General features: G+C 38.5%; 2 protein-coding genes across 2 annotated transcripts; one reads left to right on the forward strand and one right to left on the reverse strand.

Annotated features, from left to right (window-relative positions):
* Nucleotides 1-65: 65 nt before the first annotated feature.
* On the forward strand, nucleotides 66-8,090 carry LOC121198822 (nuclear GTPase SLIP-GC-like). The gene is made up of 22 exons (XM_041063157.1): nucleotides 66-142; nucleotides 979-1,060; nucleotides 1,329-1,441; nucleotides 1,657-1,707; nucleotides 1,820-1,849; nucleotides 2,356-2,389; nucleotides 2,544-2,636; nucleotides 2,932-3,025; nucleotides 3,403-3,619; nucleotides 3,729-3,947; nucleotides 4,761-4,955; nucleotides 5,087-5,262; nucleotides 5,541-5,634; nucleotides 5,717-5,804; nucleotides 5,950-6,071; nucleotides 6,324-6,497; nucleotides 6,604-6,761; nucleotides 6,919-7,036; nucleotides 7,196-7,304; nucleotides 7,423-7,556; nucleotides 7,729-7,810; nucleotides 8,017-8,090. Exons 2-22 carry the CDS (start codon nucleotides 994-996, stop codon nucleotides 8,088-8,090), a joined length of 2,442 nt encoding a protein of 813 aa, XP_040919091.1. The 5' UTR covers nucleotides 66-142; nucleotides 979-993.
* A 3,225-nt stretch (nucleotides 8,091-11,315) lies between these two features.
* Nucleotides 11,316-19,440, reverse strand: LOC121198820 (centriolar coiled-coil protein of 110 kDa-like). Its single transcript, XM_041063154.1, is given in 14 exon segments — nucleotides 11,316-12,451; nucleotides 12,845-12,904; nucleotides 13,019-13,084; nucleotides 13,204-13,277; nucleotides 13,643-13,759; nucleotides 13,847-13,948; nucleotides 14,087-14,203; nucleotides 14,732-14,841; nucleotides 15,547-15,724; nucleotides 16,004-16,125; nucleotides 16,326-17,538; nucleotides 18,352-18,480; nucleotides 19,247-19,399; nucleotides 19,402-19,440. Coding segments are annotated over 14 exon segments (2,556 nt in total). The 3' UTR covers nucleotides 11,316-12,375.
* Between the last annotated feature and the right edge of the window lie 4,122 nt (nucleotides 19,441-23,562).

Raw genomic sequence — 23,562 nt, forward strand, 5'->3', positions numbered from 1 at the left:
GAGGTGTGGCTATTAGATAAAGCAAAAAAGAGAAAAGAGAGTGGGCTCATTTAAACTGAGCCAACATTAGTCTCATAGTCGCATCTTGTAGATCAAGCACCAGTGGGGTCATGTTTGTTTGTTAAAGAAGAGAAGATAAAATGTAAGTACACCAACTTCAGTGCATTGCATTCACAGATATTGTGGAGACACTAGAACAGCAGGAGAATATGTAGAAGTCTACAGTGCTGTTTAGACACTATTTTTTATTGACAACCCAATCATGCTATAGATTTGGTGAGTGAAACACTGATGAAAGCTTAGTCAAACCAACACAAAATTGAAAGTCATACTTAAATAAGGTGCAGATACACTCAAAATCTGCACTGTTTGCTAAGTGTGATTTTATTGCTTTGTCTTTATATTTCACAGTTCATTTCTGACAAATCAAGAGTTTAGAGTAGTAGGAGGGTGTGACGAGTGACAAGAAGGTACAGTTATCGGTTGTGATTAAAATTATATAGTTAAACTTGCATCAAATTATTTTTTTTAACTACATGAAAATGGAAAACATTGTGTAACATACTTACATTCTGTAAGTCTTTTTGTTTTTAACCTGTTGTAAATATTGCTTTGCCATTTCCTTTCCAGGGTGGTGAATTAGAAAGTGATTTATCAAGATTATTTGGTTATCAGGGCTTGATTTCTCTCTCAAATTCTTGTTCTCAACAGCTGCTTAAGAAACACTGAAATAAGAAGGAATAAGCTTTTCAAACTGTGTTCCTACAGAAGTATTAGATTACTTATTGATTTACAGGCAATTTCATACACTGTAGCTTGGATAGTGTGATAATGTTTAAACAGCCCGGTTAGTGTGTATTCAAGTTTTGCTTTCAGACATGTTTCAGACATTTGATTAAATAGAAGTTATTATAATTGTTTCACAAATGCCAAGCATTAATGATGAATTTTATACTTTTTTTTTTTTTTACCTTTCAGTTTCTGTTCTTGGACATGGATGATTTTGTTCGTAACAAATTAACTGAATGGGGTCTCAGGCAGTGGATAGAGATATTTGAAGGTAAAGCATTACCATGTTTCTTTGGGGGGGGGGGGGGGGGGGGGGGGGGTTGCAAATACAATGTTGATATGACCACATGACATATATTTACATAATATTTACGAACACAGATATAAAATGATAGTTGTACTGCAGTACAAAGCTGACATGTCCTTCACAGTTTACATATAGTTTTGGAAGTGATAAATAATTTGAAATTAACAATAATTTTTTTCATGCCTGAGATCAGCTGACTATTTTAACCTAATCTGTTTTCTTCTAATTGCAGATGAAGGCATTGACACAGAAGCTCTTTACTGCCTTAATGATCAAGATATTGATAACTTGATCCCAAAAGTGGGACCAAGGGCAAAATTCAGGAAGATGCTTGAGTTATTGAAGGTAATGTTCTGTACTGTAAAGATACTTTAGGTTTAAGTGTTGTATTTAATGTCATGAATTTCACTGTGGACACATGCTATTACAGGTACAGGAACATGAACTGTTGAACGTTCTGATGACCTACAGATGGACTCATAGCTTTTACAACAATTTTATTAAAAAGAAATATTCTTTGTTGCTGTTATGTATTAGCAAATATTTCCTGTTGTCACTAGGAAGAACAAAACTACACAAATCAGGAAACTGACGTTGATTTGACTGCTCATGTAAGTTGCACAGTGTCTCATGAAATTCCATTTACTGCAGTTATACAGATAATATTTTCAGTTTCTGCTTAAAATTTTACACGTTCCTATACTTTATCGGTGTTGTCCACAGGAGCACGAAGAATCAGATGACTGTACTCAGGTAAGGAGGATGCTGAATTTCATGGTCATGTAATCAGAAAACATTCCTCTGTTGTCACTAGGAAGTAAAAACTCAACAAATCAGGAAATAGTTGATTTGACTGCTCATGTAAGTTGCACAGTGTCTCATTGTTCACAGGAAGATGAAGAAGCAGCAGACTGTATTCAGGTAAGGAGGATGCTGAATTTCACAGTCATCTAATCAGAGAATGTTCCTCTGTGCTTTATGAATATGCATCTGAGGCACGAAAGTGTCTTTGACTGAAGAATTGTCTCACTGGAGTTTTTTTGACTGAGGAAAAAGGGTGATGAGTGTTATCACTTGTACGGCCTTTTCTGGACTCCGCTGCCCAGGGTTTTGCCATGATTACCCAGATTGGACGCAAACGTAAATGCAAATTTCAGAGTGTGAATCGTAAATATGAGTGTTGGAGGACACAGCATGTGTGAATGTAATTTCTTGATCAAATACTGTTTTAAGGGTCAAACATTTATGTCCATCCTCAGGTTTTGCCACCCCCCAGTGATGCCAATGATAAAGGTCAGATCAAGGCAGAAATGTTTTACTTTGACTACATAACTATACTGAGTTTTAATATTGTGAGAGGCAATGGGTATTAACTGTTCTCTTTAGCTGCTTTATATTATATGATATAAATAATATTTTAATTATTTTTAATAAAAAATTCATTAAGGAAAGAGAAGGTTGGATCTTCAGGGTAAGCCCAGCGAACAGCAGTCACCAGCTGGTAAACGACGATGTGACAAGCCTATATCATCATACAAAGGTATTCTAAATTACATTACTATATCATATGAAATACTTTCTCATTGTCTGGCCAGTGTCTTTATCTTATCAGAAATGACTGATGTCTCCACTGCCGGCATCCATATCAGCATTATGTGCGCTGGATAATGTTTTAAACCAAGTAAACTTTTTTTTTCATTTTATATGTGTCCATATTATAAACCTGATGTTATACTCTGAGTCACCTTTGTTTCTTCCTGTTTTGTTTATCAAGCAGTCTCTTTGGGCATTAACTGGAAACATTGGTTCAGGGTTCTTTATTTTTTCTCTGACAGAAAAATTCATTCTGGCTGATGTGAACAAAATAATGAAATATGTGGATGTGAAACTACAACATGAAGACAACACAAAGTTTAATGCTTTTCTGAAGTAAGTATTAAGTTTTCAATTTTGCAATACAGTGAACTGTGAGGGAAAATCCTGTTATGATCATGTGATGGTCATGACTTAGAAGAACTTTTTCTTGGCTGACATTAGCTACCTGCTGTGTCCAAAAATAAATATCAGAAAGATGGCATAAAGCTCTGTAGAGCTGAGGGGAACTACAAGGTCTGGTGATAATTCTGTGTGGGTTCATCACTATGAGTAGCCCATTACATATTAGTATAAAAATATTGAATATAGCTGCTTTAAGTTATACTTGAGCGGGTTGTTCATATATGGATGTCTTCCTGACTTTGAACCACTTTTTCAGCATTATATTTTCCAAATTAGTCAATTAACCAATGTCAACTCTTGTACAACAGGACTAAGATCCGTGATTTGGAGACAGACAAGCGGGAGGTGGTCGGTGTCTTTGGTAAAACCGGGGCTGGAAAGAGCTCTTTGATAAATGCCGTCATTGAAGAGAAAAATCTTTTGCCCTCTGGAAGTATCAGTGCCTGTACCTCAGTCATGATTAAGTTGGAGTCTAACATGCGGACCTCAAAATATGAGGCAGACATTGAGTTCATTACAAAAGAGGTAAATCTTGAAACACGTTACAGTGTAGCTGCAAAAATACTTTTGCAAGTTACAATACAGGCTATTTAATTTGTCTAAGTTGAATGCAATTCTCATTTTGGGTTTTTAGGAGTGGAAAGATGAGCTGTGGTCCTTGTATCACATTCTTAAGGACAATGTAAATCAGGGAAAGAACGATGATGATTATAATGATGCTGTTGATAAGCTGTCAGCGCTGTATGGAGAAGAATGGAAAAACATATCCCCTGAAACTCTCATGGACGGCAGACATTTCAGAGAAATTCCAGAATTTCTCCAATCCAAGAGGAAGATTTTGACATGTGAAACAGTAAGTAAGATTAGCTGCAGATCAACAGTTTAGTTCAACAATAAGTAAATCAAGTATCTAAAAGCAGTATGTAAAATGTACAATAAAAAAAAGAGTCACACTTCAAATCTATCCTTCACGGGAAAACTACAGACATCTCTCCACCAGCAACTAAATAAATTTGAATAACTGCTTTACTAATGTCATTGGTTGTCATTAGTTATCAAATGTCAAAGCTGCTTTTGACAGCGTTGTCACACTTTACTGTTCAAGTTGGAAAAGTTGGAAAGTTTTTTCCCAGTAGGTCAGCTGCAAAGTATGTGAAGTGTCACAAGGTGAACTGAACAAATTAATGGTTTTGAAGCATCACAATTGTCTCACGCTAAATAAAGACCAAACTGAGGTGACTAAAGTGTGCACTTTGACTCTTCAACAAAGAACAGGTCATGTTAGGGTACTATTGTGGTCAAGTCAGTTGTAGTTTTAGCCTTTTATTGTTTGAAAAAAAATATTTCTAGATTAAGAGAACTCATGTCCAAACTGGATCTTGAGAAGCTGCATGCACCAAGCATGTTGTTTTACATGCATGACTCAGGTCAACACACCAAAACGGGGAAAAATGTGTAATGCTACTTTTATCTCCATGTTTACTATTTATTTATCTAATTTGAAATTTTGCTTTTGTTGTTGCTCTCATCGATAGTGTTCTCGTAATTGCACCTCTTGCTTATCTTATCCTCTTCTATTATTTAATACAATTTGTAATGCACTTTGAACGTGCCTCAGAATCAAACTGCCTTGCATTGCCTTCCTTTATTTTATCATTTATTGCAGGCTGCAGAGCTATCCGCGCGATTTGTCAAATACACAAGAAGTGACTCAGGAGATGACACGAGGAGGTGGTACTGGCCACTAGTCAAATGTGTGACTGTCAGGGTCCCCAGTAACCATCTTCTCCAGCATGTGACACTTGTGGACCTTCCTGGAAATGGGGACTGTAACAGGAGCAGAGATAGAATGTGGAAAGAGGTCATTTATTCACATGTAGTGCTGTTTATTGTGTAATACTGTCTTATCTGGAAACTGTGGTATCATGATATTACAAAGCACTGACAACTAAATTCATTGTTCAGAATTCACTTGCTGTTGTGCTTCTTCAGATTGTTGGAAGTTGTTCTACTGTGTGGATTGTGACCGACATTAATCGGGCAGCAGCAGAGACAGAACCTTGGGAGATCCTGGAAAACGCCAGTAGCCTCATGGGAAATGGTGGCGAGTGTCAGCGCATTCACTTCATCTGCACCAAGTCTGATCTTGCTGCAGACTTAGATGATGAGTAAGTGATACCAAAAGTACATAAATAAAACATTTGAAACAGACACGGTGAGTTATTTAATTAACTCAACAAGACTGACTAAACTAAACTAAACTAAAAATTCTTTACAGGAAGCTTCCTAGGAAATCACAGACCTTCAGAATAAAATGTTACATTTTTTGGTGTAAATTGTAGATTGTAATTGTAGTTAAACAAAAGATTATTTTCCTTTTAATAAATAAAAGAGTTTGAGTTATAGCTTCCAGGTGGTGCCGCTTGATACAAATCTTTTCTTGTAGTTCAGCTGCTGCTGTTCGTGCTTCCATATTTAAAAGAAACATGGAAGCCAAGGAGCAAGTGCAGAGAAAATTCAACAAACGAAGCGAGATCACGGTGAGTTACATAGGCTTTTTTTTAACAAAAAGTTTGGCTACAAAGGCAAGCCTGCCTTAAATAAAAACCTTTCTTTTTTCAGAAACACTTCAGTGGTGACTGTTTCAAAGTGTTTACAGTGAGCTCCAAAGAGTTTCTGAAACCAAAACGTCTACAGCCAGATGAAACTGGTAGGTGAAGTCTCCATGGCAGAAAATGTATGGCTCAAATAAATATTTTGTTTTAGTTCACTTTAAACACTTTAGTTCTAAGTATTTCAGTTTAAGTATTTAATGTAATGTAATGTAATGTAAAACACAATCTGCATTTTTACAGAAATACCCAGACTTCAGGAATTTCTGCAAAATCTCAACGACTGTCACTCAGAGACATTAAATTATGTGTCTGGAGCTCATGGGATTCTCTCTCTGATTCAAGGGGCAAGATGCAGGGAAGTGGTAAGAACAGGAAATAAAACCTCTTTTGTTGTGTCATCTTAAATTGTCATTCATATTCCCAGAAAACAGCATTCATGGCAAATAAGTAGACTATGCTCATGGAAAACTCAACTCGATTTGTGGTGTAACTGTGTTTTAATGTCAACTAGAAAGGGCCCACAAGTAATGTCACTACAACAGAACTCACTTCAGTCACTTCTGTCATTCTCAATACCAACAGAATTTCATCAATAAATGTGTGTTTGATTTCAGGCTGGCCAAAAAGCAGATGTGTGTGAAGAGCTCGAAGAAAACTTGAGGCGTGAACTTGATAAAGTCAGAAAAGCCATAGAAGAAGCTTGCGAAGCTTTTGAAAGAGGCCTTGTCGAGGGAGTTGAAAAAGCTAAAAGTTCATGTGAAAACAGCTTGAAGTCCGTCTTGTATTGTGTATGTATTTAACACTATTAATAATTTACTTTTTGTACTTTCAACAGCAGTTTTCAATTCACATGAATATGTATCTCTAGATGGGTTTTTTTCTGTGTTGAATCAGTCAAGGGCACGAGATAGAGGTTTTCACAGGACATTGAAGTGTGTAGTTGCGAACAGTGGCAGCTACAAAACACAAAAAAGGAGACAAATAAATCTCAATGAGAAGTTGAGTTCGTGCCTGTCTGCCAGCATTGATGAAGAATTCAGGAACACCTTCCCGTAAGAAATTATTTAATAAGGACATGAAACCCTTTGTCGGCTCATTTACAGACTGGAGAATGTGTAGAATTAAGAAATTCTCCCTAATCCAGATGATGTAATATAATACATTTATAAAAATTACATAATGAAATATATGAACTATTTCAACTTTCAGAAACGAAGGAAAATGTGGACCATTCAAGGGAGTCATCAAAACATTTTCACTTGACACAGAGAGGCTGATTCCAAAGTACAAAGATGTGGAACTGCAACTGATTTTTCTCAAGACAGAGGTAAAACATGAATATTGTCACCCTCTATATATTTCTTGCACCTGTTGGAAAGCAGGGAAAAACAATGTCAATAATTTTGCCTTTTTCAGGTAGAATCAGTTTTACCTCGATTTTTCTTTTTTAAATATGTTGATCTATACTTCATATTCTCTTTCTAAGGAGGAAAAAATTAAGACAAAAGTCAACAAAATCATCCGGGAGCATAAGAAAATAATCTACCACAGTCTGTCGTCGACAATTCAGGAACTCATGCAAGAATGCTATGATGGTAATAAGGAAGATCATGATATATACAGTACAACCTGTCACCATAATAATACACATTAACATTCATCATGATTGTACAGAAACATGAAGTAAGTCTACAGTTTCCTGTTTTATTGTAGAAGCAGCAAAATGTAGGGGAGCAAACTGTCTGAAAAACATGAGGCAAACTATTGAGAAGCATGTACATGAGTCAAAGGACACCATGTTGGAGGAGGCAAAAAATGTCATGCTGGACCAACTGAATGAGCTGAAGGTTTGTCACATTTCATTATACGAAACAGAATAATAATATAGTAAAACATGTCATTGCTGCACGTCTTCATCCACCAACAGTCAATTCATGTATGATTCAATTAATCATGAAACACAATATTTGGTTGTGTGAGCGATAAGTAATGATGAGTGATTTTTCTATATTTAATTAGAGGCGTATCCTAGAGGAACTGGAGAAAACCCTGAAGCAATCAATTGAGCTGTCACTCAAGGCAGATGATTACTCAATCCCAGGTAGAGAACATATCAAAATAAAAGCATTTATGTAGACTACTGAGTATTTTGTAAAAATGTGACTGATATCAACAGATTTCCTGAAGTGGAATTAATAATGCACTTCTTGTTTGTTTGTTTGTTTGTTTGTTTGTTTGTTTGTTTGTTTGTTTGTTTGTTTGTTTGTTTGTTTGTTTGTTTGTTTGTTTGTTTGTTTGTTTGTTTAGACTTTTCAGCAGAGCTTGACATGGTGAAGAGACACTATGATGAACTGAAGCTCAGCCCAGATGGAGAGATGTAATTAACTGGTAAAACGTTTGTGAAAATGTCAGCATAATGTATTTAAATTCTTTTTGTTCTAAATAATACTAAAGATTGGTTTTAATTACACCATAGCACTGATCAACCCGGTCCATCATCTGCACTGTGACAGAGAGACCAGAAAAGTGGACCTTGATAATGGATTCTGAAGGCCACATCATAGGCCTGGTAAGACCAGAAAAGGGAAGAAGACCAAGAACACCATCGAGAGAAAAACAGTAAGAGGAGCTGGAGGGACAAGAGAAAGATGTTTTGAGGAGTTACGAGTAAGAGAAATGTAATTAATTCAAATTAGTATATAACCATAAAAGACACTTGAATCATAATAATAACAAAGAGACGAATTGTAGGTTCATTCCCATCAGGACTGGGGCATGTCAGAATGTACCCATGGAACTTTACCAAGAGAATTTACCGGATAGGTTACGTGCCAGATAGGTAAGATGTCAGTTTGAGGTGAATCAAACCATGCCATCTGTAGTTCAACCTGATCTCTGTGGTAATGGAAAATTATGTAATGTAGGTGTGTCCAAATAGGGAAAGCAAAAGAGATTTAGAAACAATAGGCTTTAGAGAAGCAAGGTGCATTTTTCAACTGCTGAGCAACACCTGAAAAGACTCAGCTGCCAAAGAGACTGAACTGCAGTAGTAGCCTGGCTGGGCTGCTGAATTCCACCAAGAAACGCTAACAGGCTGGCAGGTCTCAGCAATGTGACAGCAGGAGCAGTTATCAGCCTTCATAGACTTCCTACAACATCTAGAGCAGCTGCATGAGGCTTTGTGTTTTTAATGATATAACAGTTACTATTCAGTACATTTACATGTATTTCTGTCCATGATTTTATTTTAGTGTTAACTTTAGTGTTTGTTGATTGGGATAGGATTGCCACTGATTTTAGGTTTGATTGTAGGTTGTAGTTGACTAGTTGGCTTTCCAAGTAATAATCTTGAATCCCTGTTTTTTACTTCATGTTTCAGGACAAAACGAGAGAGAAAAACTTTCTATGTGTGCTCATGTGAGAAATAGATATAGATGAGTGGTTGCTTTTTACTCACCCAGTTATTTACTATTTTTTCATTATTTTTCATTTATAAAAGTAGTCTATATAGAGTAAGAGTAATACAGTTAGAGATTGTGACTAACCACATATTGATTAGAAATTATCTGATGTAGCATGTCTTTGTTGAAAATAAAAACCCTAGATTTAGAGAAGTAAAACACTTGTCATCAATTGCTAAATGGCTCTGAGTCACTCTGATTGGAGAAATTCATTCTGAGATTGGACACAAACTGGGTCCTGAAGAACTCCACAGACTGAAGAGAGCCAAAGGAGAATCAGAAAGAGATAGAGTTATTTGGCTGTTAAATCGGTTTTACTATCTTCATAACAATTAATCAGTTTTTTATTGGTATTGCTGTTTGCTTCTGTGCATTCTAAATAAAGTAGATTAACTGTAGTTAAAGTTTACTTACTTTTATTGAAAAGGGGTTTAAAATGGCTTCTTGATTTGATTCCCATCTGAAAGCATAATAATATCAGCCAACCACAACCAAATTCTGAATATTGTGAAACTCCCTGTGTCTGTTTAGCCTTGTAAAGGTATGCAAATGTGAGTAATCTACTGTTGGTACGTGCACCAGGTGGTTGTAAAAGATGTGAACACACCAAAGGAATGATTTTTAACACTCAAAGGCAAAATACACCCTCTGGGAATTTGTGATCTTGTGATTGCAGCACTACGTCCAATATATCCACATAAAAGTGATCCAAGTTAGAAGCACTGTTCACTGTTACATGCTCTAGTAGTAATCTGATTATTTTTTACTTATTTGAGAACCAGAATTACATTTTGAAGTTCAGGATTCTTTGATACAGCACAGGTTATAAAAAAAGCATGTCTGAATACTCTCCTGTTGGTGCATGCACCAGGAAATTGTAAATGATGTGAGCACACGAAAGGAATGATTTTAACACTCAAAAACTAAACCTTCCTGATACACCCTCCTAATGATCTGATAAATCTATGAAGTTGTCTTCTCTGCAACACTCCCAGCCTGCATGTTTCAGATCATTTCTAACTTCATATGAACTATGTCTGACCGGTTTATTCACGCTTCAGTTAAACAGAACAAAACCAAAACCAAAACAAAACTCTTATTATGTTTGGGTTTTTTTTTCCATCCTAAAGACACCAAATCAGTTTTACAAAATGACAGCTATTTGGGTTCTGATGCTTATCTGAATCTTATTGTTCACCTGACAACCAGAAATACATGTAGAAATACAGAATAAGCTAAATTTACCTCGAAGTACAAAAGTTCTCCTTCTGAAGAACTTGAAGAACTTCAACCAGACCTTGTCAAATCAGTAGAAGCTTTTGACAGCTTCACTAATGGAAACACTGTCTATCACAGTGAACAGTCAGACAAAACAGACTGTGTTATTAAACTCAAGAATGGCCGCTGTGGAGAAATTCAGCTGATTTTGCTTTTTAAGGAGAGCTGTGTTTGCACATCTAACTGTGCCAGGCTGTTACAGTCATTTTAGTTTACCTGTATGATATCAAACCTGATACATTGTTCAGTAACATGAGTCCTAACGATACATCAAAGATTATCTTTGTAAGAGCTGAAAGGACAGATCAGCCTAAATCTTTCTTCTTATAGGATATCAGGAGTAAATGTATGAATGTGGATGGGTGGCTTGTGCTGCTACCAAACCCACACGGGTGATATTCGAGTCACTGCACAGCTAAAGTGCTTGCAGTAGCAGGATCTAAACTTCTTGCTTTGTTTACATGATATTTAGCTGTTTTAACTACAGTATATTTAAAATTGTGTTTTCTAAGTACATACATCAGGTATCACTTGCCTTGCCATCAACTTTTTGAAATATGATCAATAATCTCACAGTATTTCCTTGTTCTTCTTTTACTTTCTGTTTTACTTTAGCTTTTGTTTTCTTGGTGATTTTGGTCAAACAGAATCTTCCATTATTCATCTGACCCAATTTCTGATCTATTCGGTTCAGCAGGTTTTTATAAAATATGTTGTTTTTGTATCTCTACTGGAAACTAAGTAACATATGTGAATGATTTTGTGTATATGGGGACATTTTCTAAATTCTTCAAAGGGCATATTAAAAAGTGAAAGAGTTTCGCTGTAAACATCTTGCCATTTTATTGTGAATCAGTGGCGAGAAAATTCAAATAATTTCAGAATTTATTTTGGTCATAATAAACATGACCCTTTGGCATTTTAAATTCAAAAAATAAAAACAACAAAAGAGAGCAATAAACAACATCAACACACTCAATACTAATGACACAGAAATATAAAGTCAGTGTGGCATCACAGTGAACAAGTAAGTTTACCAATTTATCAATATGTGGTTTGATAATATGTCCACATTAATGTTCTTGTAATCAGAGTCGAACCCTTATTTCCCTATTGGGAAATAACAGAAACATTTTTAGAGAATTTGGCATGCGTTCTGTATGGTCTTCATAATTTAGTCCTGCTTCTAGACAAAACTCACCACTGAATACCTGCTGTGCATCTCCTATCATGGGAAGTTATATTGATGTAACAGCTTGCCAGTGTGTAAACAAATACATTTTGTACATTTTGGGTTTTTTTTAGGCATTGATTTAAGCCAAATGTTGAATCAGACTGAAATGTCTCAGAGCACTGTAAACTCAGCACCATTAAATAAAGAAACAAAGCACAAATAGGTTTTCAAAGCCCTTGAACAAAAATTTAAAATGAATGAATAGTACACAATCTACATTAAAGAGTGTCAGCATGAAACTGATGTTTGTTGATTCACTTACAGCTACAAGCACTAGAACACAAATGGCAAATATAGGCATGCTAAAACATTACATATAGCAAAGGCATAATTCTTAGGCACAGATCTACTGTTTTAACTTATTCCCCTTTAGCTCTGACCTTGTTCTGGCTTGCATCAAAGTACAGATACTTATTTTTTCTTTCAAAAAATGTAAAATGTACTTGCTTAGTCATTAAATACTTCAGCTACATGTGATTCTTGCGAATAATAAGCAGTTGTTGACACTAAAAACCATAGCTACAACAGTTAAAACAATGGCACTGTAATAGTGTATACAATCGTTTGAATTCTAAAAGGTAGATTAAAGATCATCATATTGATAGCAGCTCTTAGTGGGGTTTCAGTGGTGCAAGGTTTGTAGTGAAAAACTAAAAATTCAAGTTGACAGGTAAGGTGATGTTGAGCCACCTGTTAACCCAGAGAGTGCTGCTTCTTCAGGCTGTCTGATCGCTTCACTCTCTCCTCTGGGGTTTTTCTGTACCAGCTCCTGAGAGGAAACAGCCAGTGATGACTTCAGTTACAGGCATCAGCTAAAGCTGAAGTCCTACATCTATGTACTGTTGCCTTTAGCAAGAGGTGATGGCTGGAATTGCAGTTCATCATTTAAATCAACAAAACTTGATTGAAGTGTTAGCAAAATATGATTTGTGAAATGTAAACACTTGCATAAAACTTGAATGCATTGCCTCTGTCATGAGAACTGGCACTGATAATCAAGACAGGAGCAACCCAACAAACCAATCAACATTTTGGCTGACTGGTTCATATGAAATGTCTCTCCAAATAAATGACATATAGCAATTTATGTGTTTTATGATAGCAAGACACGGCACTTTGTAATTACAAGTTAAGCATGAAAAAAGTAGAAGTATAAACTCACCCCTGGCGGCTCAGCTGGCCTTGGACAGGAGAATTTTGACCTTGGCTTGTCTTCAGGACTCTAGGAAAGGAAAACATAGAAAAATATATAAAATATATAAAAGACACTATAAGAAAATATTAAGCACAAAATCAAAAAAAAGGTGAAACAATGTTCAACAACTGTGACTGGCACCTGTTGGTAGTGGGGCTCTTTGGCTTCTGCTGCATCTTCCTAGCCTGTGCTGGGGATTCACTAACCCTGAAGGAAATACATACAATAGAAACACCACTGATCACCGGATCTCATCATCAAAAACATTAACATCTAAAAGCAGATCCACATGCTATGGAAAGCTGTGTTCCTCTTTCCCATCTTACCTCTTTTTCCTGTCCAGAGACCTCTGTGTGGCAGCAGACAGAACCACCCTCTCTTTGGGGCACTTGGTTTTCTCCTGGAGGTTGGACACATTGAGGAAAGAACAAAGTTTAGAAGTACTGATAGTGACGGCATAAGACAAAACATGATATACAGATGATGCAAAAGCAAAAGCGTGAATGCATTTATACCTTGGTAAACATTATGCAAATTCTCCAGACAAATACATGTCTGGCAAGCTCAGAAACAAATCCCTGCAAAAATGAACATGCTTCAGTACAAACTAAAGTTAGTTTTCAAGTTCATACTGAGAGATGAGAGAGTGAAAATGTGTCTGAACTTTCTTTTTAGGCCTTTCTTTACAAGAGAAGCAACAAATGTCACCACCTTCTTCTTAGATATAGATATGTGATTGATTATTGGCCTGTATTTTCTGGTTACCATGTCTCGCAGCTTCCTCTCTGCCCGGAGCTCCCTGTCCTGGTGCAACAATGCTAATCGATCCCCCAGAGGCATTTCAAAGAAGATGTCATGGATGTCGTAAAGGGCTGCACGTAACTGAAGGACAAAAAGCAATACACATGCATGTAAGCACAAAGAAAGATGGACCTCTGCTGTCTATAGATAGTAACTACACATTCATACCTGAGCTCTAACTCTTTCCTGCAGGGAGAGATCTTGTGCTGAGAGGGTGCATTTGTTCTGTGGAGCTTCAGTCTGGAATGAACGAATGAATTCCTGTGTATCCTATGGACACATGTACAGAACACATTCATAAACATACACCTTTTCCCTGTTACTAACATGACTTATCAATTAATTTAATTAACGGGTTGCACACAGTTCTAGAGTATGTTTTTTGTGTGTATGTGAATGTAATCTCACCATGATGGTCTGGCGCAGGTGTTTGACCTTCTCTGTTTTGAGCAGTCGGCGTGTGAGGAAGCCACGAGTGATGGCGCCAATTCGACAGAATGCCCTCTGCTGCTCTGCTGTCAGAACCTGGAAATCACAAGATGGGAAGAAGATGGGAATGTGAACACAAGTACATAGAGAGAGTGTGAGGAGTAAAGGTCGGTCTATTGCATAAACACACACAGTCACACACTGAATATAAATGTCCAGACTTCACCAAACTTTGCTTAGAATATCAACCATGGTTTATAGAATGCTAGGAACAATTACAGTGTTTACTTTTGAGGACATTTGTATTTAAATTTTTGATTGTGTTTGTTTCTGTAGAGAGGTTTGATTGATTGATTGTTTGATTGTTTGATTGTTTGATTGTTTGATTGTTTGATTGCATATACACAACCTAGTCTAAATAATTTGGATCTGACTTACAGTCTGCAAAGGCTGGTTTTCATTCACCTACATTGTGGTGGTCCTCAGTGAAGGGTTTAATCAGTCTAGCAGCTCACTTTAAGAGAAATCCTGTCTCTGTTATACTATACTGTGCCAAGTAGACATTTGGATGCAACCCCACACAAACACACATGAATTCATTCTGGTCTGTGAAGGTATACCCACCAGACTCAGCCTTGCTCGAGGTTTGCTAGCTGACCAAGTGGGCCCCCACAGGTAAACCGGAGGCTGGATAGAGGGAGAGCACACACTGGGACTGACAGGGCTGGGAAAACCTGGCGAGAGTAGCAAACAGATAATTTAAAGTTAGGCATTCAGATACAACTGGTACCATATGAGCTGCAGAGGCTCTTTAGCAATTTCTCCTTTTTTCCCCAGAGTATGCCATTACAATAATACCTCTATAATAAAAAAATACATTGTTAATGGAAAAAAGTAAAGTAAAAACAAATGTAAAATAGATAAACTGTATTGTCTTTATTACAGTCTCAGATGAAAAACACTGCTTTCTGCGTCTTCCTCTTGCCATAATTACTTGTGTAATGATGGCGATACAAACTAGTCATATAATTTATCAGGGCATATAACTGCAGTATAACTATTATTCTCCCATCCTTAACTGCAGTACAGTCCACTCACCTTTCAATTCACCATCTTTATTTTTTAAATTTGGCATAACTTGGCAGTGATAGAGAGTAGAGTGCCAAAGTCCTGCTCAAACTCTCCTGTTTTATTACAGTATTTTACAAGCGTTTGACATCTACAGTTCTAATGATGTTTCATGGGAACTGTAATTGTTAAATGTCTACAGAATAATAGTTCCACCTTGTTTAAATGTTTAATGTTTAAGTTATGAGGGAAAAAATCTCTTGCATTAATTAATGAGCTACATTGCTCATCTATCTTTGAGCATGTAGTCTTTTGCCACCACTGTTTTACACACTTCAACACAGTAATAACTGAGCACGGTGACGTGGTACCTATACTGTGTCCAGGTGATCGCTCAGATGGTGTGTGGACAGGGCTCAGTCCTGGGCAGGAGGGGCTCATAACAGGATAACTGTCACTTACAGACCCACGATTCCACCCATAAGCATCCCCACTCAGAGGCCGCACACAGCCCCGTTCCTTCAGTGTTCTCTCTGTGTCCTCGAGCTCCTTAACACATGCATGTACAGGTATGCACACACACACACACACACACAACACGTACATGTCACTACTATTATTCTATTAATGTTCACAATTTTCTATTAATGCCCCCCCCCAAAAAAAAGACAAACACGTTCATGTACAAACAAAGTGCATATGCACAAAGTACAACATCATCTCTTTTGCTCTGGAGCAGGCAAAAATTAAAATAAGCAAATAAAGCAAACAAACTCTTTGGTATCTGCTTCTACGTAGAATAGATACTGTGCGATTCCATGTACTGACCAGACGGAGACGCTGTTGTTCTTTCTCCTGCTCAGCCAGGAGCAGTGACATCTGTAAGGCATGCTCCTCCTCCAGACGCCTTTGCATGTCCTCTAGAGCCTGCGCTCGCCTCTGGGTCTCCTCTGTTGATGTGCACAAACAAACTCATGTAAAATCATTTATCTTTGATCTTTTAAAAGGTTTTATCATTTTCACTCATTTTCTCTGCCTCTCCCGCCTCACACATTTAACCTAAAAGCTGCAGTGGGGCAAACAGGCATCCCAGTGGCAATGACAAAATTTAACTCTAGACTTTAGTAAATACAGTGTGAGAGAGACTCACCTGCCTTGCTGGCCTGTAATTCAGGTGCATTTCTGAGGACTGTTTGTGTGATCCTTCCATTGTTTGGCCCCTGATGATCATTAGGGTCCATCCTGAGTGTGACCTGAACCAAGTCGGGAGTCACACGGGGTCTCAGCAGAGATGGTGAGGGATTCTCTACCTCATACGACTGGTTTAAGGGAGCTGCAGGGGTGCGCCAACTTGGAGCCAACCGTGTAACTCCTGCCATGAAACGAGGGACCCTTTCCTGGCTGCGGTCAATCTGCTCAACTCCAGAGGGGTAGGTATGCAACTGGCTGTCCAAGGTGTGGCAGCGCCGGCGAAATCCTGCAGCCAGATGATCATGGTGTCCCATTGGGCTGGGCACTGAGGCACTAATGGGGCTAGAGGCACCAGACACTGGACTGGTACCACAGTGACTGGATCGACGATTGCCACTCCTGCATACACCACCTCCACTTTCACTCTCCACTGAGCCCCAGTGATCAGAGGACTTTGCGGCCCCTGCTAGAGCTTCTCCCCAATCTGCCATCATGCTAGCACCTTCCCCTGTCCTTCCAGGGCTTCGGGGGATAAGGTCTGCTGGGCCAATGGGAAACGAAATATGGATGTTTCCCGTGGAAACTGGACGTGGTCTGCGTCTCCGTGCACGGGGACTAATGTTGGACTCTGGACTGGGAAGACGAGCATACTGGTCAGGCAGACTAGGTGAGAGGCAGCTAGACTGTTGCAGACTGGGGTCATATAGAGTCTGATGCTGGATCTGAGTCTGAGGTGTGCCAACAGGGCTATGATGCAGACTGAATCCAAACTCAACACCCACGGGACTACAGCTCTTATTCTCCTTGTCGGAGACAGACTCCACTGAAGCAGTCCGCGTAACTGTGTGGACAACTTTTGACCCCTTCTGACTTTGCTCTCTTTTCACATACTCTCTTGATTTTTTAAGAAGGCTGTCCAAACTAATATCCTCTTCCTCCTCCTCCTCCTCCTCACTCTTCTCTTCCCCCTCCACCTTCACTTCCTCCACTGCCTTGTAGCCATTGAGGGTGGGAGTCTCAGAGCATGGAGTGGCAGGCTGATCATTTATCTGAAGCCCAAATCCAGGGTCTCTGGGAAGTCCAGGTGAGTCAGTGACCAGAGTGTAACCACTGACTGTTGCAGATTTAGAAACTGACAGCTTGTCAACTTCTCCACTTGGTACTTTAAGTGTCTGTGCAGAGATTAAAAAAAAAAGTAGTGGTGATGAATCATCAAATAATTGCTAAAATCAAAATAAACAATGAAGAACCACCAGCTGAAACAAAAAATTAAAAGAAGAAAAATATCAGATAGTCCAGTGTTGATTCTCAGCTAAATGTCAGGTGCCTAAACTGAAAAAGCCACTTGTCAGGACACTGAATGTTTGCCTATGTTTGCCTGCTGTTTCCACATCTATCATCACCTGAGATACTTAATACTTATTGTGCTGTTTTAATAAATAAAGAGTCTGGAGTGCTAATGTTGGTTTTTCAGTAAAAAATACATGCACATGCTTGGGTTTTGGCTGTGATACACATCACAGAGGCTATAGTAACCTGACCAATGACCAATCATGTTTATTCAAAGGCTGGAGCAGATTTGCAAGTGGACAACACTGCTAAAACAGGGCCATCGTCATGTAAAAATAGCACAGCCTACCGGAGAAAGTGTTGAGTCAGACAAACTGTGTTCAAGTCTGCAAATGTCACCAGAGATTCTGGGATAGACTGTAATTCAGTTTTTGTGTTATATTGTGAAACTGACACACAGACCTATTTCATATTTGAAAATCTGAGATGAAGCCTGTGTATGAAAACTCACAAATAAAGTGGCATAGGATTTTCTTTTCTGAACAGACAGTTATAAAGTGTACTGAATGCAAACTGTGAGTCTCCACAAGTCACATTAATTTCACAAATATTCACAAGTAATATTACTTGATCCACTAGATCCCCCTATCAGACCGCAACCAGGCCTGTGACCGGGACCTTGCTGTGCTACTGACCTGAGCTTGATCCAGGATGTCCTGCACTCGGGCCAAAAGCTTGTTCCTCTGCTGGTTCTGCCTGTCCAACTCCTGCTGGACGGCCCTCTGCCTGTGGCCGCACATCTCCTTACGCTGCTCTGCACTCAACTGGAAAAAGAAAATACACACACTGATTCAAAAACGTATCCCTCTTGAGCTACAATTGACACAATTTTCCTCTTCACAGACTCATAGGTGAGAAAAGGTTAGTCAAGAACTCTTTATGATGTGGTTTCCAATACAACAACTGTATTTAATGAGGCTTTTTGTGATTTATTTTCAGTTACTAAAGACACAGTCAACTTTATTCCAGTATATGTTTATGTCTCCTTTGTTTGAGAGTGACAGAAATCTTCCACTGGCCTCACTCTGGCCTCTCTGCCACCTGGCTATTCCTGAAAACTAATTTTGTCAGCAGTCACCAGCAGAAGGATTCTCCTGACTAACATCAAACAGCCTTGATGTTCCTCGTCATCAATTATGTCCTCTCTCTTTCCAGTGCCAACTGCTGATCTAATTGGAACTAGTCAGCCCACATGCTTAAGATATATTTTGTAGATCTCACAAAGAAAAAAGTTTTCCCCTAAATGCTACCTTTATTTTCATTTAAATTGTGCAAGTATGCACAGTATATCTGTGCAAAACATGTTTCATGCCTGAAATATGTATGATAACATCCTTTTTATTGATACCATTCCTAAAAAGTGTAAAGAATGTTTTCTGTTGCTGTGCAGCTTAGGGATACAAAAACACAGCCACAGCAGGACAATGCCAGATATACAGACTCTCTAGGGAAACCAAGCAAACATTCTGTCATTAAAATGAGAGCCATCTTTGTAGCATAAGTTTCCATGCCTGTTTATTTCTTCCTTACCAGTGGCGAAAGAACAGCTCTTCCATGAAAGCGGATGACAGACCGAGCCTTCAGGGAACACAATGGCTCACATGTCGTCTTCTTGAATTTCCCCTCCTCCTGCAGTATGGCCAAACTCCGCAGGCAGAAGTCCTCATAGCTTTCCATCTCTTGACACCCACACATCCACACTCTGAGTAGGAAACACACACCATGTAGCCTCGTCACCCAGCTGTTAAATTAAATGGAGAGTATGGAATTAGAGCGACATCCACAAGTCAGTGGACATGAGAGCTTAGACTGCACTGGGTGTGGATCACTAGAGGAAACCATCTAGGATCATAAGTGGAAGAGCAGGACAAATCGCCTCTGACAAAAGAGGCTCTGTCTGCCTTTAGTGTTTTTATCACACTCATCACATTCCTGCCATTCCTCTCTATCAGACCTTGCCGGTGACTGACTTCCATTTCCGTGTCTCATGGAAATTGGATGGAATCCGGTATCTAATCAATCCAGTGTCTATTTCTGAAATGTCTGTCAGCAAACCGATAGTATATGACCATGCACAGACAGGTAGTGTAACGCAGGGCGTCAGCCTAGGCGCACAGATGTTGTATAGATGGCATTATATGCGTTTCATTAAAATTTTTATTTTTTAAGAAAACTGCTTTGTAAGAGATGCTGTCTCTATAGAGTTCATCTTTTTTTAAAAAATCCTTCGGTTTTAGTTCAACCTGGTGTCCTTACGATGGTGCCAGTACAGCCTAGTGGTCTGCAGTAGCCTAATTACAGTAGGTACCACACACTGATTGATTACAGCCTAGTGACAGCACAACAGAGGTGGGAATCGTTTTCTTTTTGCTCCCAGTTACAACAGAGCGAGATTAATACCGGTGGCTTTGAATGTGTAATCTAAGGAACACTCGATTTTATGGCTTTTTATGAATCCAGAAAGACGTTTTAGTACAGGTGAACCTTGGCAGAATGACAGTTGATAAACCCGTGCCTAATACTCGTTGCCATTTCCTTACCTTCACACTGGAGAAAAAGTGATATTTCCTTTCCTTTCTCCCGAGGCGCTGACAAATGTCACAGGGACAACGACAAACAGGGGGCTATAACGTGAACCCTCCTTTCAGTCTCGGGCTGCCCATCATCGTCCTCATCCTCGTTTTCAACTCTTCCGGGCTCCAACAGCGCCTCCTAGCAACAGCAGGCGGGCCACGTTCCAACAAGATTCCACGCGACCTGTTCACGTTGCCTTCTCGTAAGATTCCTTAGTCAAGAATTTCATTCACGCGCCGATGAATAAATTATACTAGAATGTATTTGTTCGGTCTGTGACTGGCCACGTATGGCCGGAGAAAAGTATGTTTAAAAAAAAACAGAGAAACGTAAAGGATGAAACTGTGAGGAAAGTGGAACGAGATCTTTGTCATACCGTTACCTCGCCATGTACGTCCACCATCTAATTTATAAATATAATCAACTAATACCCTACATGTCATAGGTTAAGATAAGACTTTATTGATCCTGATAGGAAATATTAAAGATACCCAGCAGTATATAAAGTGATTAAAATTACCCCCACCTTTACCAGTTGCAAGGGATAAGGGCTGCATAGCTGTCTGAGGTACTCAAGGTATTTGGCGCTCTAAATATCAGTGTTATGGCTACAAATTTTGCTATTGTTGTGTAGTTTCTGGTCACCACTCTGCTATTTTTTTTTAGATCCTGATCATCTGTGTACCAGGGCTGGATTATCAAGTAGGTAAACTGGACCACACACTCCCAATCCCAGGTTTACTCCGGGTCAGTTGGTTTTGGTAATTTAATTAATTACCAGTTAATGGGGGAGTGTGCGACTCTATTAGAGTATCACCTAAAGTGGGTCCTGCATTATTAGGCAATTTTATTGCCCTATTTTTTGAGAGGGGACCAGATTTGTATTATAAAGAATTTGTAGATCTTTATTGTACATATTATATTATGGTCACATGAAACATCTTCCTAAATAAAGATGTGGGTCAGGGGTCAAATTGAAGCCCCTTATCAGGTTAATCTAGAGCCATTAAATTGAAATTGTTAATTGGACTAAAGGATCTTTTGACTGCTGAAAACGGAGGCCATTTGCGGGCATACCCACCATGGTGGGTATAATGTGCAGTCCAGGACAATGGTTTTCACTAAAAATGTTTTTTTTTTCATCTGTCAATGATATCTTTATTATCATGACATTCAAAAACACAGTATCATGTCAACAAGTCATCACACATTCAGCAGCAAAATGATGTTGCTGTTTTCATAACTCATCTCTTGCGTGTGCTGGTGAACGTATAGGCTGAGCAATGCGTACATTTTCCTTGTTATCCTGAAGTAGAGCATCAATGTCACCTTCTGCAAAAGTGGTTTTGGAATCCTGTCAGAAAAGTTAAACAATATTAGTTCTCATTAGAGCAATTTAGTCTAATTTTATAGATATTAATGTTGATACATTCACAATCGGCAATATTCCCACAGCCTACCTCAAAAGACTGGCGTTTCACCCCTACACATGCTGTGGACTGCTCATAACACATGACTATATCCAGATTCTTTGGTTCTTTCTTCACCAAAGCTGCATGAAATTGGTCATAATGAGAATCTGGATGGGGATTCAAGAAAAAAATCATTAATTAGATTGTAAAAATTAAATCAATGTGCAAATCCATTGTTATTTCATTCCAACTTTACCTAACAAGTGAATGCAGGAGGATGTCAGTTTGTCCATAGAAATACGGTCATGTTTGTAGGACAGCATTTTCTCACACACACCACCACTGAGGAGGCTCTCAACCACTGTCTGTCTGCTCTCAGATGGGGCTCTTGTCAAGGCTTTCTCAATCTCTGGAGGGCAACATGCACATGTTTTCATTTACTTTATATGTCTTAAAGAAAATACAAAATATGAGAAACAATGAGCCATTGGGTTACAAAATAAGTAACACATTAATTAACAAGTCAAAGCAGATGTCACTTAAGTGATATTTCAGTGCTTATCATTTTAAACCATTGCCTCTTGCTCTGAGGCAAATTGAATAGTTATGCACCATACCTTGTGCTGCTGTTAGACAACTCTCACAATAGGTGTCTGTTAAAAAAGAAAGCAGTCAAACGGCTAAAGCCACCATCCAACAGAAACCAAGACTAGCCAAACTACAAATACTAACATGACTGGTTAAACCAAGTTAGCAGGACTGTAAAGTTTTAGTTACTTACAGCGATCTGTGTCCTCAGGCTGCACGGGAAGAAGGTAGCACATACACATTACAATAGTTAAGATTTTCATTGTTGCTGACTGTAGACCAAACATATGCACTGTGAACCGATAGCTCTCTACACACTAGAAAGAGATGAATAGTCAGGGCAGTGAACTGTGCACCAGTTAAATCATCTTCCCTTTCACATAATGTGGTCATGTGATCTCAGGGACAATGGGATCACATCACCACCATTCCACAAATGACAGGTGTCCAGTTTTTCAGGTTTTCTCTGACTGCTTAAAAATATTGCCCAGAGACTGAGTTGTCGTTAGCCTTTGAACAGAAGTCTCAAAGTACTGTGAACAAAATACACATGTTGTCACTGTACTTCAACATTCAGCAAAGTCTCTTGTATACATTAAAAACAGATCATGCTTCATAAAGCTTCCTTTGGTGTTTATTAGTCATTGCAATTAAAGATTAAAAGGCTTTGGGATGATACCTGTGTATAAATTTGTGGTGTATAAATCTGCCCACTGCTTCCCAAACTGACCACCCTGAAAACATTCTTATCCAAAAAACGAATGAGAGTAATCAATTTACTGACAGTTATGTAATTTGTTGCACATGATCAGATGAAATTTGTTTTTAAACCACTGATATTCTTAGCTGCTTATATACTTAACTATAATTAAATTTGAGTTGCAAGTAAGAAATAGCCAGCAATTTTCTTTAGTGCTTTCTGAGAGAACTTTTATATCATATCACTATTCATATCATGGTTAATACATGAGAGGGAAGTTAGAAAACATGTCCTTTATCTTTTACTCTTTTCTTTTCTTTTCTTTTCTTTTTTCCGCCTCCTCATAAGTATTATTATTATTATTAGTAGTAGTAGTAGTAGTAGTAGTGATATTTTGGATTTTTAACTTATTCGGCTAGTAGTTTTCGTCAATGGCCACTAAGCGACGCTGTTTTATTTTAAAAACCAGTTCACAGGCGCGGTGACATCTATATATGGTCAGTTCTACCATATAAGGACTTACGCACGTGACGCAGTGGTCGCAACTCGCAACGGAAAGTATGACCGTGTGC

The sequence above is a fragment of the Toxotes jaculatrix genome, chromosome 18 (assembly GCF_017976425.1).
Source record: "Toxotes jaculatrix isolate fToxJac2 chromosome 18, fToxJac2.pri, whole genome shotgun sequence".
Classification (NCBI taxonomy): Eukaryota; Metazoa; Chordata; class Actinopteri; family Toxotidae; genus Toxotes; species Toxotes jaculatrix.

Coding starts and splice junctions, on each gene's coding strand:
- LOC121198822 (XM_041063157.1), top strand. CDS start 994: ATGGATGATTTTGTTCGTAACAAATTAACTGAATGGGGTCTCAGGCAG. Junction 2,390..2,543: donor CAGTGATGCCAATGATAAAG/GTCAGATCAAGG, acceptor AAATTCATTAAG/GAAAGAGAAGGTTGGATCTT. Junction 7,811..8,016: donor AGATGATTACTCAATCCCAG/GTAGAGAACATA, acceptor TTGTTTGTTTAG/ACTTTTCAGCAGAGCTTGAC.